Below are 14,202 nucleotides of genomic sequence, written 5' to 3'. Positions count from 1 at the left end.
GCTTAAATGTAGGAGCCCTTCACAGTGATCAGTAAAAGTAAAGTGATCGAATCTCGATCACTTTACTTTCTATTCCAGCCATTTGCGCATCCACTGACGCTGGTCAGCGCATCTGCATGTGGGCAGCAGAGGGTAGCGACTCTACGGATCCCTCTCCCAAAAAATTCTGTGGAGTGTAACACATAGCCTACAACGGGCTAACACCCTAATCTAAAGAAACTTGAGGGCTGTGGCTCCAGCCGGAAATGGAGGCACCACAACAGATGTGAAGACATCTGCTGCAGTCCCTCCATGCTACATTGGGGTGATACTTAATATTTGCAGGTATCCCGCGGATATTACTTGATATATAGGCCCTTTAACATTTTCAGCTTTCTGTTGCCTTTTTCACTACATAATATTTAACAACAGTTATAGGTTTATCTTTCCCATCTCTTAGGAGCTGATGCAATGTGGGACCTAAGTCTGTTGGCATAACCCAAATTACTTACATTTGCACTGCACATGTCCACAAAGTGAACACACAAATACCCAGTGGCGTCACTAGGGGGATGCGGGAAGTGCGGTCCACACCGGGTGTCACCCTTCAAGGGGGTGACACCAAAAAGAGCAGCATTCACATCCGCGGGCTGCACGCCATCCACAGACACGTCCACACACCCCTTTCCCTGGCACCACCGCACCCCGGCCAACTCCATGAGCTGGAGTTTGGATAAACGGGCTGGCCCTGCCTGCACACCACCGCCGGGGGTCAGTTCATTCTCTGCCTGTGTGTTGCTCTAGACGCCGGCCGCGGTGATGTCATCACGCACGCGGCACGCCGGCTCTGCTTGTGGTTCTTGGAGGGAGAAGAAGGGAATTGTGAGCGCAGCCAAGAGGGAGGACCATTTATTTAACAAGTGCACACCCGGGCACACCCAGTGCAGGCCAGGTCAGGACAGCGTGAAGAGAGGTAAGTACTGCACAGGGGAGGGGGCACAGCATAAGGGGCACTACTTGAGGCACTGCATAAGGGGCACTACTGGGGGCATTGCATAAGGGAAACTACTGGGGGCACTGTATAAGGGCACTACTGGGGACACAGCATAAGGGACACTACTAAGGGCATTACTTGGGGCACTGCATAAGGGGCACTGTATAAGGGCACTACTGGGGGCACAGCATAAGGGGCACTACCAGGGGCATTACTGGGGGCACTGCATAATGGGCACTAGTGGGGTATTGTATAATGGGCACTACTGGGGGCACTGCATAAGGGGCACTACTGGGGGCACTGTATAAGGGCACTGCATAAGGGGCACTACTGGGGGCACAGCATGAGGGGCACTTACCTTGCAGCTTGTATTCTGGCTGGAATGCTTCACCTCTGTAGTATCTCCGAAGCAGTGCAGGTGAGTGAAGTCCATCCACATGGGAAACTAGTGCTGCTACATAAAGTAAATATGTATATTTGTAATCACAAGCATTATCGGCTCCAGCATAGTTCAAAATTCAAATAGGGGAGTCACAGCAACTGCTCCTCCAAACACTGCCAAACATTGCATGCCGGGACTGACTGTCAATTGCTGTGGCTCCCCTATTTCAATTTTGGACTGTACTGCAGCCCCACCTCTGGAGCCGTCACTGAACAAGTATGACATTTTTAGGGCTCTCATTAAAAAACGAAAACATTCGAACTGTATAAAGTGTCCTCTCAGTCCATAAAAATCCCTATTAAACATGCATCTGACATATACTTGCCAACTTTTAAAAAACAGTTTCAGGGAGATTATAGGTGATAGCAGAATGTGCTTCCGCTGAGGGGGCGTGTCAAGCTCTGCACAGAGGGCATCTCTAGCTCCGCCTATGGGCGTATTTATTGCCACTCGTGGGTGTTTCCTACAGTGGCAGATGAAAACTGTAGTACGCACTAAGAGCAACATGCCGTCAGAACAGGCTCTTCTTCCAGAAATGCACCTGCATTGGGCATACCTTCAGCCTATAGTATATCTATGTGTAATATCTGTATGCGAGAGTGAGATGTGCCACTTTTGTACACAATAGATGTGTGTGGGAGGATAAGTATAGTCTATGTCTGGCAGGAGCGTAGGACTCCACAAATAAAAGAAACAGAACAGAGTAAAGTGAAATATAACAACTGCTAGTGCACAAACTATTGGCACAGAATGGGAACAGATCCCCTGGTTGTTTAATAATTGAATTATATGTATCAGTATCACACACACATAAAGTATATCAGATACATGGATACAGAATCATTCCCACCTATGTGCTGATCTGTGTGATTTGTCTGACACATGATAAATAGCACTTGGGAATTATAGAGGTGCAAGTATAGCCTCCTGAGTGACCCCTGGCATGGGCAGGGTATAGGGGTATGGAGAAGAAAGAGGATGCAATAGTGTGTAAAATGGGCACCAGCAGTATAATAATTAGCGCTTTCAGCATTGCCTCCTGCAGGGTGAGGTGACACCTGACATTATTAGGGGAAAATGGGGGGGAGGTGGCACAGGAAGATGCTAAAAGCTGATTACATTATCAGAGTAACCTCCTCCTCACCCAGAAGGGAACTGTGCAAACAAAACTGTTATTGCTACAAGGTTCCATATAAGGGTAACTTCTACTCAGTCTTTATAACTTCCCACGTGGAGTAACCAAAAAATCATTGGGACACTGACCCTCTACTCTCTGGGCCTGATTCAGAGCCGGAGGCTCTTTGAGAGCGTTGGCTCTGAATTAGGGTGTCCCTGTTTTTCTTAAAGACGGCCTCCTGGCCGCTCTCTAAGCTGTGGGTGACCACCCACAGCTTTAGCGAGCGGCCAGGTGATGGTCGCGGGAATGAGACCCTGTCTTGTGGCAGGGTCTCATTCCTGCAAGCCCCAGTGAGCTTTCAGCTCTAATAGAGCCGGAAGCTCACCCACTGACATCACTCGTGATGTCAGTGGGGCCGCCCCCAAACGGTAGGCGTTCCTTCAGGAACGCCTCCGTTTGGCCAGCCAACCCCCCTGCCCTCCTCCAAAATGGCCCAAGCTGTCAATCACAATCGACAGCTGCCCCGCTTTGATGCGAGACCCGTAGTGACGGAGCACCCGTCGCTGGCCGGGTCTCGCGCATGCGCATTGGGGGACCATCAACCTACTTGCGAGCACTGGTCGCTCGCGAGCGGGTCTGAATCAGGCCCTCTGTTTGTAGGGTCCAGATCCAACAACTCTGCTCTCCTGCCCTCCTCCCTATCCCTCCCCCTCCAGATTATCTTGCTGCACGTAGCACACCTTCAACCACAAGTTACACAGCCATCCACACTCTCTGAGCACTGCTATTAAATATTTACACGTGTGTTGGGCTGGATGGAAGGTGGGGAGGGGGGGTAGTACCAGCCGCTGATGCAGTAGAGAATGAGAAGCACAATCACTCGGCTCTGCCTGCACTAATGACTCGCATGCTCTGCTGGGAGAGGCAGCTGACACTACACACAATGACATAGGGACAGCCTATATGGCCTATATATCCGGACTAGCACATGCGCAGTCCGGAATGAAAACAGGGCAGTGGGAATCCGGGGGATTTAATAAACTTTGCGGGGCTGCTAGACTGGTCAATAAAACGGGAGCCTCCCGGGGGAATCGGGAGTGTTGGCAAGAATGATCTGACACCTACACAAAATAAGGGCAGCTGTTTTGTGTGCCAAACTAATGTAGCATGTCAGTTCACTAGGAATGATCTAGTGACCTCAATGAGGTATTCCGTGGGGGCAGCCATGTTGTGGTCTGACACAATATTAATGACAATATACACTGTGAATTCCTAGTGAATTAATAGGAATTATTATCATGAATATTGTTGATATGTGTGTACTATTTGTGGTGGAATGCAGATTATAGTAATAGACCCTAGCGGAATCCAGATACAGCAGGCAGCCTTAGTAACTTAACCAAGTGTTTAGTTTATTGAAGTGTAGTAGAGGTGTTTGTACAGCCGTATTCACAGTTACACACTAAGGGGTCTATTTATTGAGCCTTGGAAGGAGATAAAGTGAACGGAGATAAGGTACCAGCCAACCAGCTACTAAAAGTCATTTTTCAAACACAGCTGTGACATGGCAGTTAGGAGCTGATTGGCTGGTACCTTATCTCTGTACACTTTATCTCCTTCCAAGGCTCAGTAAATAGACCCCTAAGGGTAAATTTACTAAAGTGAGAGTTTTTAGAAGTTGCCCATAGCAACCAATCAGTTTCTAGCTATTATATTCTAGAAGGTGCTAGTTAAATGTTAAGTAGAATCTGATTGGTTGCTATGGGTAACATCTCCACTTCTAAAAACTCTCACTTTAGTAAATTTACCCCTAAGTAAATCTGGATGGAGCCTGTCATGTATGATTGTAGTGGTCCAGGTACAGTATATGCAGGATATAGGGTCTGATTCAGCTTGGATCGCAGTTGCTAATGAGTATGCTATTGGTCGATTGTTGCATACCGCGCATGTGTATGCATCACAGTGTGCCTGCGCAAACTCGCCATTGCGAACACACGGACACCACGCAGGGCATTAGCAGATTGATTGACAAGTAGAGAGCATTCAGGGGTGGTGATGGGTGGTTGGTTCGGGGGAAGCACAGCCTGTGCATTTGAACACCGTTGCATGGGCATAAATAAATTAGCCTGAGCTTTCCACGTGACCTGGAAAGTTAGCAATTTGTGAGTAAGGTCTGACCTGCCGCAATGCTGGGTGTGGGTTTGATGTCCTTCAATGTGTCCGATGTTTGCCCTGGTTTGGGCGGTGTTATGAATGTGAACAAAGGCAGAGGGCGTGTGTATGTTAGCTGTGCGAATGCAGCATTTGCATATATTCGCCTAAGACCTGCCTACAGAATTGCACACAAGTTAACAACTGTGATACAAGCTGAATCAGGCCCATAGTCAGGGTCTCTGGGGCTAAGTGAAACACATCCATGTTCCACTGTTGCGCTCTAACATAGTGACGTCCATTCCCATCAGGTCGCATGGCTATGAAAGCAGGGTTGGAGTAACGATGAGGGTGAGAAGTGGGTGAGTGATCTTGGGAACAGAGCCGTAACTAGACTTTTTGGTGCCCTGTACCAGAAAGAGCATTGGCGCCCCCCTATTATTTTTCAAATAGGGACATAAGAAATGCACCTGAAACAAAGCCATGGCCTCATGAGGAAGGGCCAGGGAAGAGATAGGGGAGGCCGGGAGATGCTGGGGATAAAAGAAGAGGAGGCTACAAGTGAGAATGATAATAAATAGAAAATTGACAGACACGAACATCACCCCCTGACCTGCGGTGCCCTGTGCCATGGCACTGGTCGCACTACCCTAGTTACGGCCCTGCCTGGGAACATGAGTGTAGTGTGGGGATGAATGAAACAAGAACTGCGCTGTATCAGTCAATAAGTGTCCTAAATGTATCCAATAGATTCCAGGTGTAATCATAAAACAATATAGTTTATTAAAATATCTGTAAGATCCACAGTTGCATGGGTCCCAGCAAGTGAAAAATGACACATAGAAAATACAGAGAAATAAACAATAAAATATACAAGATGTAAACCATCCCTTTCCTTAGTCAATTTTACTAGTGTCCAGTTCTCCTAAAAATGAAGAGAGCAGGGGGACACTGTTCCAATCCAGTACAATATGGAGTAATAACATGAGGGGCAAGTCAGTGATATCCGCAATATTGATCAATGGGGTATATGATTTCTCACGCACAGGAATGCACAATCACAATCTCCAAACGAACTCGACTGTTAGAGCTGTGAGGACTGCTTATCCGGATGGCAGCATGCATTGATTAATCCCAAGCCTTTTAGCCTCCAAATGTAGCGCCGCACTCACACTGCTTCATTCCGGTGAGACCGCTGTCTCTCCTGTGCGGTGGGTGACAGATGCTTGTATTAAACAGAAGGGTGTTATATCCAGAGTTGCGGCAGCTGTTTTCATGCTTGCTCCCCGCTGTGCTGACCTGGCTGCCCCCTCCTGGAGAGGGACTTCTGGATGTCGGAATGTATGATCCACACTAATTACCTGCTCATTAATACATTAATCTAAAAACATCCCTGAACCACTCATTTAGCTTCCACAAGGTGTTCTGCCCAACTGCCACCCCTCTACACAGTTACCACAAACTTACATGTCTTCTTTTAGTGCACATAAACAACCCCCAGACCAAGGGGTGGAAATACAGGAGACAATGAAAGGTGGTCACCTCCGGGCATCAGTCCTGAAACGGGCACACTGACCACCTCCATTGCTCGGGGCTCTGCATTATCAGCCCTAGAGCAGAAATAAGCCAGGGAAGCATGTGCTCCGGTCCTCCCTCTCCTAAATCTCCAGCTGAAGTGGATGCAGAGGGAGAGAGAGAGTGTGTCTGGATGCTTCTAAGTTGTTAATAGTGATGTCAGGGGAGAACAGGGCCGTAACTAGGGTGGTGCGATATGTGCCACCGCACAGGGCACCGTAGGCCAGGGGGCGCTGTTCGGCTGCACCTGTCAATTTTCTGTTTATAATCATTCTCACTTGTAGTTTACTCTTTTTTGATCCCTACTAAGAAATGTGTGATTTAAAATAAAGGATAATATAACTAAAGGACAAAGTGCTCTCAAGTTAAGTGTATGAATGTGGTATAAGAGGATTGGTAAAACAAATCCATTTTCTTGGAGGTTTCTTAAAGTATAGGTGTTCTATAAATGTTACACACATGTATGTGTGTATGTATGTATGTGTATGTGTGTCATGTGGAAAGGGGCATCATATCATGTGCTTTTTTTGTGTGCCAGAGCTCATTGGAACTTTGCGTCCAACAGGCCTGGGAGGAAGATAAGGGGGGCCTGTCTGTTAGAAGTATAGTGGGCCTCACAATTTCTGATGGCAGCCCTGAACACAGCCACCAATTCCCGACCCAGGTGTTACCATTACACCTAGAGTACCCGTGCCAGTGGTGAGTTCAGCTACCGGTGCACGATGCACACACATGGATCTCCCTGCCGCTGATATTTGCTGCTTATACACTACAAGCAGCAGTCTTTTCATATATTCAGTCAGTGATCTACACTGCTGGCTCCAGGCTTGTGCACGGCACAAATCCTGCTGCAGGTGCAGCTTCACCAGCGCCCTCTTACATCTAGAGCTGGTGAGTTATACTGCATAGTTATTTGGTATCACCACTGCAGCTATTGGATTCACATTATATTTGGCAGTGACACCTGGATAATAGTGGTACAAGTGGCTCGGTATACCTTCATCATTGTATGGGACAAAGCAGATTAGTCATGTTCCTTCCCCATGAAGCCATGCCCCTTTTTTTGTATGGAACTGATATCCCTGTTTGAAAGATGTGTGTGTGTGTTAGTGGGGGTGCCATTGCACTTTCTGGCCCAGGGTACCAAAAAGTCTAGTTACGGTTCTGGGGGAGAATGCCTGGGTGCTGCTGGCATTTTGTCTGAGTGCTGCTGGTGTGTTGACACTAAATGCAGGGAGAGGAAAGTGTGTGACTGGGTGTTGCCAGTGAATGTGGTTTAGGGGGAGTGTGTGTGAGTGCTGCTGGGACTGGCGTGTTGGTAGAGAATGCGAGCTGAGGGAGGCGGGCACCAGCAACTATCTTGACTCTGGGCTCCTGGTATGTACTTACACCCCTGCAATTATGATTTGCGTGATATCCCCCCAAAAACACTCATTTTTGGTGGGTAATAAATATCCCCTGATTGCTGCGATCCCCAGCTACACACAGATATCGGAGATATCTTCTGCTGTCTCCCGTTTTCACTCACAAAAGAAGCCCCAGTAAGTTTCTATGGGGGTTGCTTTTTAGTCAAATTTTCCAAGCTTCAGAATTCATCGCTTGACCCCGGTTGATAACCTGTTGTAGCCTGTGGCTACATTTCTGAAAAGTACTGAGAGAGGGATCTGTAGGCTCCCTCCTAGTCACTCACCACTCACGCATGTGTGGTTAGCAGACCCTACATGTGTAGTAGTAGGCACAGCTCCTGAAGATGTAGTATAGGGATTACAAATGTGATCCCTTCACTATTTACACAGCACAGGGACTGGCTCCTTTCAGAGCGCCCATCCTAGCGAGAGCTTTTCAATTAATTGTGAATCATAATTTCTTATTGCCGTGAATAGCGGCAATAAGAAATTGTAATTCTCAGGTCTAAGACCCAATATTAAATATGCAGCTTATTTATTATCGGGTCTAGATCCCCAAACTCTTCTTATCCTATTTATTATAAGCTTGCAAGCAGAGCCCTCTTGCCCATACATGCCTACTTTTGAAAAAGCATTTCAGGGAGATTGTGAAAGTAACACCTATGAGCGCGGCGGTAAAGTGAACGTGTTCTGCTACATCTGAGAGGTGTGCCATAAAATTGACTTACATCCACATCTAACTGAGCCCCAAATCAGTTAGTAAGATCTATTTGTTGATGAAAATACACTGATACTTTTCAGAAAATGCATGTAGCCAAAGGGATCATTGAGCCTTATACCCAATGCAGGGAAATTATACTAATGATCCCATTTAAATATATATTGCTAAACTCTTCAGGGAGACAGGGAGATTGCTGCTATTTCAGGGAGTCTCCCTGACAATGAGGGAGAGTTGGCAAGTATGCTCTTGCCTCTCTCTCTGGGCCAGATGTACTAAGCTCTGGAAAGTGATAAAGTGGAGAGTGATAAACCACAATGCCAATCAGCTCCCAACTGTCATTTTTCAAACACAGCCTGTAACATGACAGTTAAAGCTGAATGGCTGGCAGTTTATTATTATTGTTATTATTATTATTTATATGGCGCCACAAGTGTTCCGCAGCGCCTTACAAAGTATATAAACAAATAAGTGACAAGCGATTATCAATACAATACACGGATATGGATAATAAACATTGCTACATTAGCGACCTTTACACCCAAATAAGCAGCCAAGTTTTAGTTGCCCTAATGGGGAGTAAGAGATAAATGAAAATACAGTAGGGAGAAGCACAAGAGGGTAGAGGGCCCTGCTCGAATGGGCGTAGATTCTAAAAGGGAGTGGAAGACAAACAGGAGTGACACAGATGGGATAGGCGCGGAGGAAGGTTATCACTTTTCAGAGCTTAGTACATCTCCCCCTCTGTCTGTTAATACCCTGTTTTATTTTATTACTGCTTTGTTCTCAAATGTAAAGTGCAATGAAATATACTGATACTATATAAATACATTTTATTAATAACAATAAAAGTAAATAATGTCTTGTTGAAAAATGTCTTTTTACTGTGTCTTTTACACACTTGTAGAGCTTTACTGTCTAAAACTATATCAGTCTATGCTAATGTCTCATTGGTTGTTATGAGAAACTGCACATTTGTACTTTTGCAGTCTATTATTAATAAATAACCTCAGTGTTATTTAGCGCAGATGTCAACATTACAGTTACCAACAAGCAGATTTTGATGTAAGAATTAAGGGCTGCTTATATGCTCTAAGGTAGAGCAGAAATATGACGGAGAGTATTTTACTAATTTAAAAAAAAAAATCTCTTTCCTGCACAGCCTATAGAAATATCACACCTTTTATTTGTCACATTTTGGATCCATTATTTGCATAGTGGTTACTTAGCATTGCTGCCTCACAGCACTTAGGACACTTGTTAGAATCAAATTCATGACCTATCTGTATTTGTTCCCTATCCCAGTGGTTCCCAAACTGGGTGCTGTGGCACACATGCCTCAGGACACATGCAGGGGTGCCTCAGGTTGGTGATAAAGAACCAAAAAAAAGACTTTTATTCAGTGTGATAGACAAAATCAGTGCTAATGGCTAGCGCAGCCATGTCAACCACCACATCACTGAACCTAAGGGTGATATATAAGCACAATTTACTTAATTTTATTTTTGCTGAATTTCTAAATAAGAAACTTTTGGCCCAAGGGTGCCGTGGAAAAAATGCTGATACTCTAGGGTACCGTGATTCAAAAAAGTTTGGGAACCACTGCCCTATCCTATTTGCATGTTCTCCCTGTGTTTGCGTAGGTATCTTCTGGGCATACTTACCTACCTTTTTTTCTCCTCGCCGGGGGGAAACACGGGGAGGAGAAGCAGATGGGTTGCGTCAGGGTCGGGGCCTGAGGGACCACTCATTTAACCCCGCCCCCTACATGGGGACTCAAGATCGCTGCGGAAATTCTCCCCATTGTGCCCACTTCACTAGGAAGTGGTCAGAATGCGGGAGAAGTGCCTACCCTTCCAGGAGTGCGGGGGGTTGCCCGGAAAATCGGGTGCCTCCCGCAAGTTCCATGAGGATAGGCATGTATGCTTCTGGGTACTCCAATTTCCTCCAACAATCCAAAAACATTCAGGTAGGCTAATTGTCTCCTGCCAAAAAGGGCCCTAATGTGCCCTAATGTGTATGCTCCACTAGGGAAGGGACTGATGTGAAGAACTATATGTTCTCTGCAAAGCACTTTGTAATATGTGTTCACTGTACAAATAACTGTTTTTAAAGAAATACATAAATAAGCCTAGTCAAATTAGCCCTGGTTTATTAAAGTGGGTAATGATCAGGCTGTGTATCTAAAGTTTATTCAAGTGAACTGAAGCTATTACATTTGGGAAAGAAGTGTGAAATTCAATGTTTCAGTATATGTATTTTCCTGATGATGGAAACAGTGTTATACAGTATGTATGTACATATGTACTACTTTAAAATGTAATTCTATTGTATAATGCTGTAAAATGTCTGTCCCTGACGTGCTCAAGTCAGGAGCTGACAGTTCCTACTCCCTCGCTGGATGCCATCTCCTTCTGCCCGACCCAGGAGAGCCAGAGGTAAAATGGGTAGAGCAGGGCGGCTCCAGGTGGAATATCATCCTGCGCTAAATATTTTTGTGTTGCCCCCCCTCCCTGCGGGGACCAGGAGGAAAAAGGCGCAGCGCAGGACTGCGAGGGAGAAGGTGCAGCACAGATGGGCAGCGGATGGCTGTGGGGGCCACCAAGAGGGAGAAAGCGCAAGTGGGCAGCGGAGGGCTGTGGGGACCGGGAGGGAGAAGGTGGTGGGAGTAGAGCTGTGGGGGGTGGGGGGGAGGAAGAAGGCGGGCTGGGAGGAGAAGAGCTGTGGGCACGAACAGCATTTCCCGATCTGGCTGGATGAGTCTTTCACTCAGTGTAGAGGGTGTGTCTGTGTGTACACTACGTCTAGGAAGCGGGGTGGGTAGCATGGTCGGGCGCTGAGCAAGTAAGGGTCGGTGCACCCATATAGGGTGGCTCCTTTGTGTGGCCGCACTGGTGAAGCATGCCTTGAGCCGACCCTGGGGTAAAGAGAAAAAAGGAGAGCGAGAGAGAGAGAGAGAAAGATGGGAAGAAAGAGGGATAGAGAATGGGGGAGGGAAAAAAAATCCTAGTAACAGATAGCAACCCAGTGAATGTCAGATCCATAATACTAATTACAAAAAAACATTACTATGGTGTATTTGAACCGATTTGACTTATCTATTGTACTGTATAAAATCTTTATTGGGCTTCAGATATTAATAATTCTGTATTAATTTTTTTATATTCTCAGGTCATTTATGCCTTAAATACTCGGAATGATGAACACGAATCAGGAGTACAAGCCATTAAAGAAGCACATGAAGAAGAAATTCAACAAATCCTTGCAGAAACCAGGGAAAAAATAATACAGTATAAAAATAAAGTGTCAGAGGAAACTGACCTAAAAAGGAAAATCCAAGCACTGGAAGAGTCATTGGAGGAACATAAAAAAATGAAGCACCAAGCACTTACTGAATTTGAAGTTTACAAGCATCGAGTAGAAGATATGCAGCTTTGCGCAGAAGCCCAACATGTGCAGAGAGTTGTGACTATGTCCCGAGAGGTGGAGGAGATAAGAAAGAGATTTGAGGAAAGAATACGGAGTTTTATGCAACTTCAGGTTCAGTTTGAAAAGGACAAACGTGCCGCTCTTGAGGAACTGAGAGGAACTCATAGATTAGAAATTCAAGAGCTCCTAAAAGCACAGCACAGCCAAAATGCTACTTTAAACAAGGGACAGGAAACACTGGAGGAAATGCATCGATTACAAGTGGAGGAACTCAATAAAAAGCTGGAAGACTTACGACTGGAGAGGAAAAAAATGGTGGAAGATTATGAAGGGAAGCTCACTAAAGCTCAGGCATTCTACGAACAAGAACTGGAAGCCTTGAAAAGATCTCAACTCTTTACCACAGAGAGCTTGCATGCGTGCAAGCAGAAAGAAGCAGAAATGAAGAGAGAATTTCAAACCCAAGAAGCTATTTTACAGAAGAATCTTGGTATCCTTAAAACTGAATTTCAGGTTGTACAGGAGGAAGCAGGAAGTCTGAGAGAAAAGTGCCAAAAACTGAAAAGTTCTCTAAGTGCAGCGGAGAATGATGTTCAGGTAAGAAAATGTATTATTTGCTTATATTTACATTCTCTGGGTTCTCCAGGTTTTTTCAAATCTAGATTACCTTCAACTATATTTAAATTAAAATCTGTTTTTACCACCATACAATCTACATAATTTATTTTCTAAATTTAGTAAATTAAAGAACCGGTTTCATACAGGAGTGAAATATAACCTTCTGTTTGACATTTGTGTTAAATTACATCTTGTTAGATTTACTGACACTTTCTTTGGCAGCTCTGATGATCAGAGCCTATAGTTCTGGAGGCACAAGTAATACATATGTATATATGGAGTCACCTCTCTATCTGGCAAAGTGAGTGACAAGTGTCAGTGTTTGGGAGAAGTAACGGGGGGTGGTTAGAAAAACGCAGGCATGTCGGACCATTTAAACACTGTTTTCTGGGCATCCATAAATTAGCCTGTGCATCCTTGCTCGCAGCAGGAAAGCACTCTGCATGTCTGGAGATCCGCTATGTCTGTGACAGCTGAGACTTATTTAGAAGGCTGATGGCTGTCTGTTCTGCATTCAATGTTTTCGATATTTCTGGTTTTGTGCTTCTATTGGGTGTCTCTAAGCACTGGACGGTGAGTGAGTAAGTAGCATATTTTCACAATTGCAGTTGGTGAGAGATCGTAGCTGCGATGGCATTTGTATCCATCTCTGAATCAGGCCCAGTGATTGCTGCAAGTTGAGTCTTGTCTTTTCCTGTAATGAGCTGTCTGTATGAAGTTTGCCTGATTTTTTTGTCCGGTGTCATTTATTATATTTGTCTTTGTCAGTGTTTCTGTGCGTATGTCTGAGGAGTGTTTCTGTGCGTATTATAGTGTTAGTTTTTATGTTATATTTTGTTTTGCATCACAGACCACTTGCACATTCATGGAGGTGTGATGTTGATTGATATATATTTGCGCACTATTCCTGGGTGGTCTCAGCCCTATGTGCGTGCAATCTATACCTCCCAGGACATTAGGCATGCATGCGAGACTATAGAATCCTACCCTAACTTCATGCTACTGTTACTCCTGGCTGGTAAAGCAGATGTAGGTGTCACTGAGAGGAATTATTGCTGCCAGCCCAGGCTCCTGGGTCAGGTGCCTGCTAAATGTAGGCTGCGCGATCCCCATCACTTTCCCAGACACTGACTGAAAGGAGTCAGTGGCAAAAAAAATGCAGAGCACACAGCAGCTTGTGCAGGACTCACGCGGCACGGTACCGTGCAGTATCTGTCTTGACGAGGTCATACAGCATTATTATGTTGGAACTGCAGAACATCTGTATGACCTCACCAGCAAAAAATGCATGGAGGTTTAACTGACCGCAAAAGAAACTAGGCATGCGTAGGCTCTGGGGTACATAGGCTCTGGTGTACCTCAAGAAGCTGCTTTGGTTGCTTTTATTCTGCCTCCAGGGTATCTTCAGTCAGGTGGTCATTTGCATACTGAAGGAAAGTGAACAGCATTGCAAAGCCTTGAATAGCCATGATTCCTACAGCCACAGTCCACTACATAATTAATTAAGGAACTGATTCAGGTTGGATCGCAATGCTGCGTTCACACGCAGCCGGCCGATTCTGCGCATGTGTATAAGGGGCAGTCCACGTGCACGAACCAGGTGCAGCAATTGGGAATGCGATCGCAGGCAGTATGCAGACCCATCACTAAGTGACAGGAAGTGCCATTTGTGGGCGGTGACGGGGGATCGGGGGGAGATCATGCGAACGCAGGTGTGTCAGTGTGTCAAAAAACGCCGTTGCAGGGGCGCGTATAAATTATTCACTGCGAACC

The 14,202-nt window shown here is 45.6% G+C and overlaps 1 protein-coding gene across 6 annotated transcripts in view; it reads left to right on the top strand.

Annotated features, from left to right (window-relative positions):
* FAM184A (family with sequence similarity 184 member A) overlaps positions 1–14,202 on the top strand; it is a 350,858-nt gene that overhangs the window by 203,444 nt on the left and 133,212 nt on the right. For all 6 annotated transcript variants that reach the window (XM_088480987.1, XM_088480985.1, XM_088480982.1 and 3 more), the window contains exon 2: positions 11,554–12,408. In XM_088480987.1, the coding sequence (XP_088337113.1) occupies positions 11,554–12,408 (855 nt within the window). The remainder of the gene's footprint in view (positions 1–11,553; positions 12,409–14,202) is intronic.

This window comes from Taudactylus pleione, unplaced genomic scaffold (assembly GCF_031769625.1).
Source record: "Taudactylus pleione unplaced genomic scaffold, aTauple2 ptg000259l, whole genome shotgun sequence".
NCBI lineage: Eukaryota > Metazoa > Chordata > Amphibia > Anura > Myobatrachidae > Taudactylus > Taudactylus pleione.
Note: the sequence above shows the minus strand (reverse complement) of the source record. Positions and strands in the feature narration are given on the sequence as shown.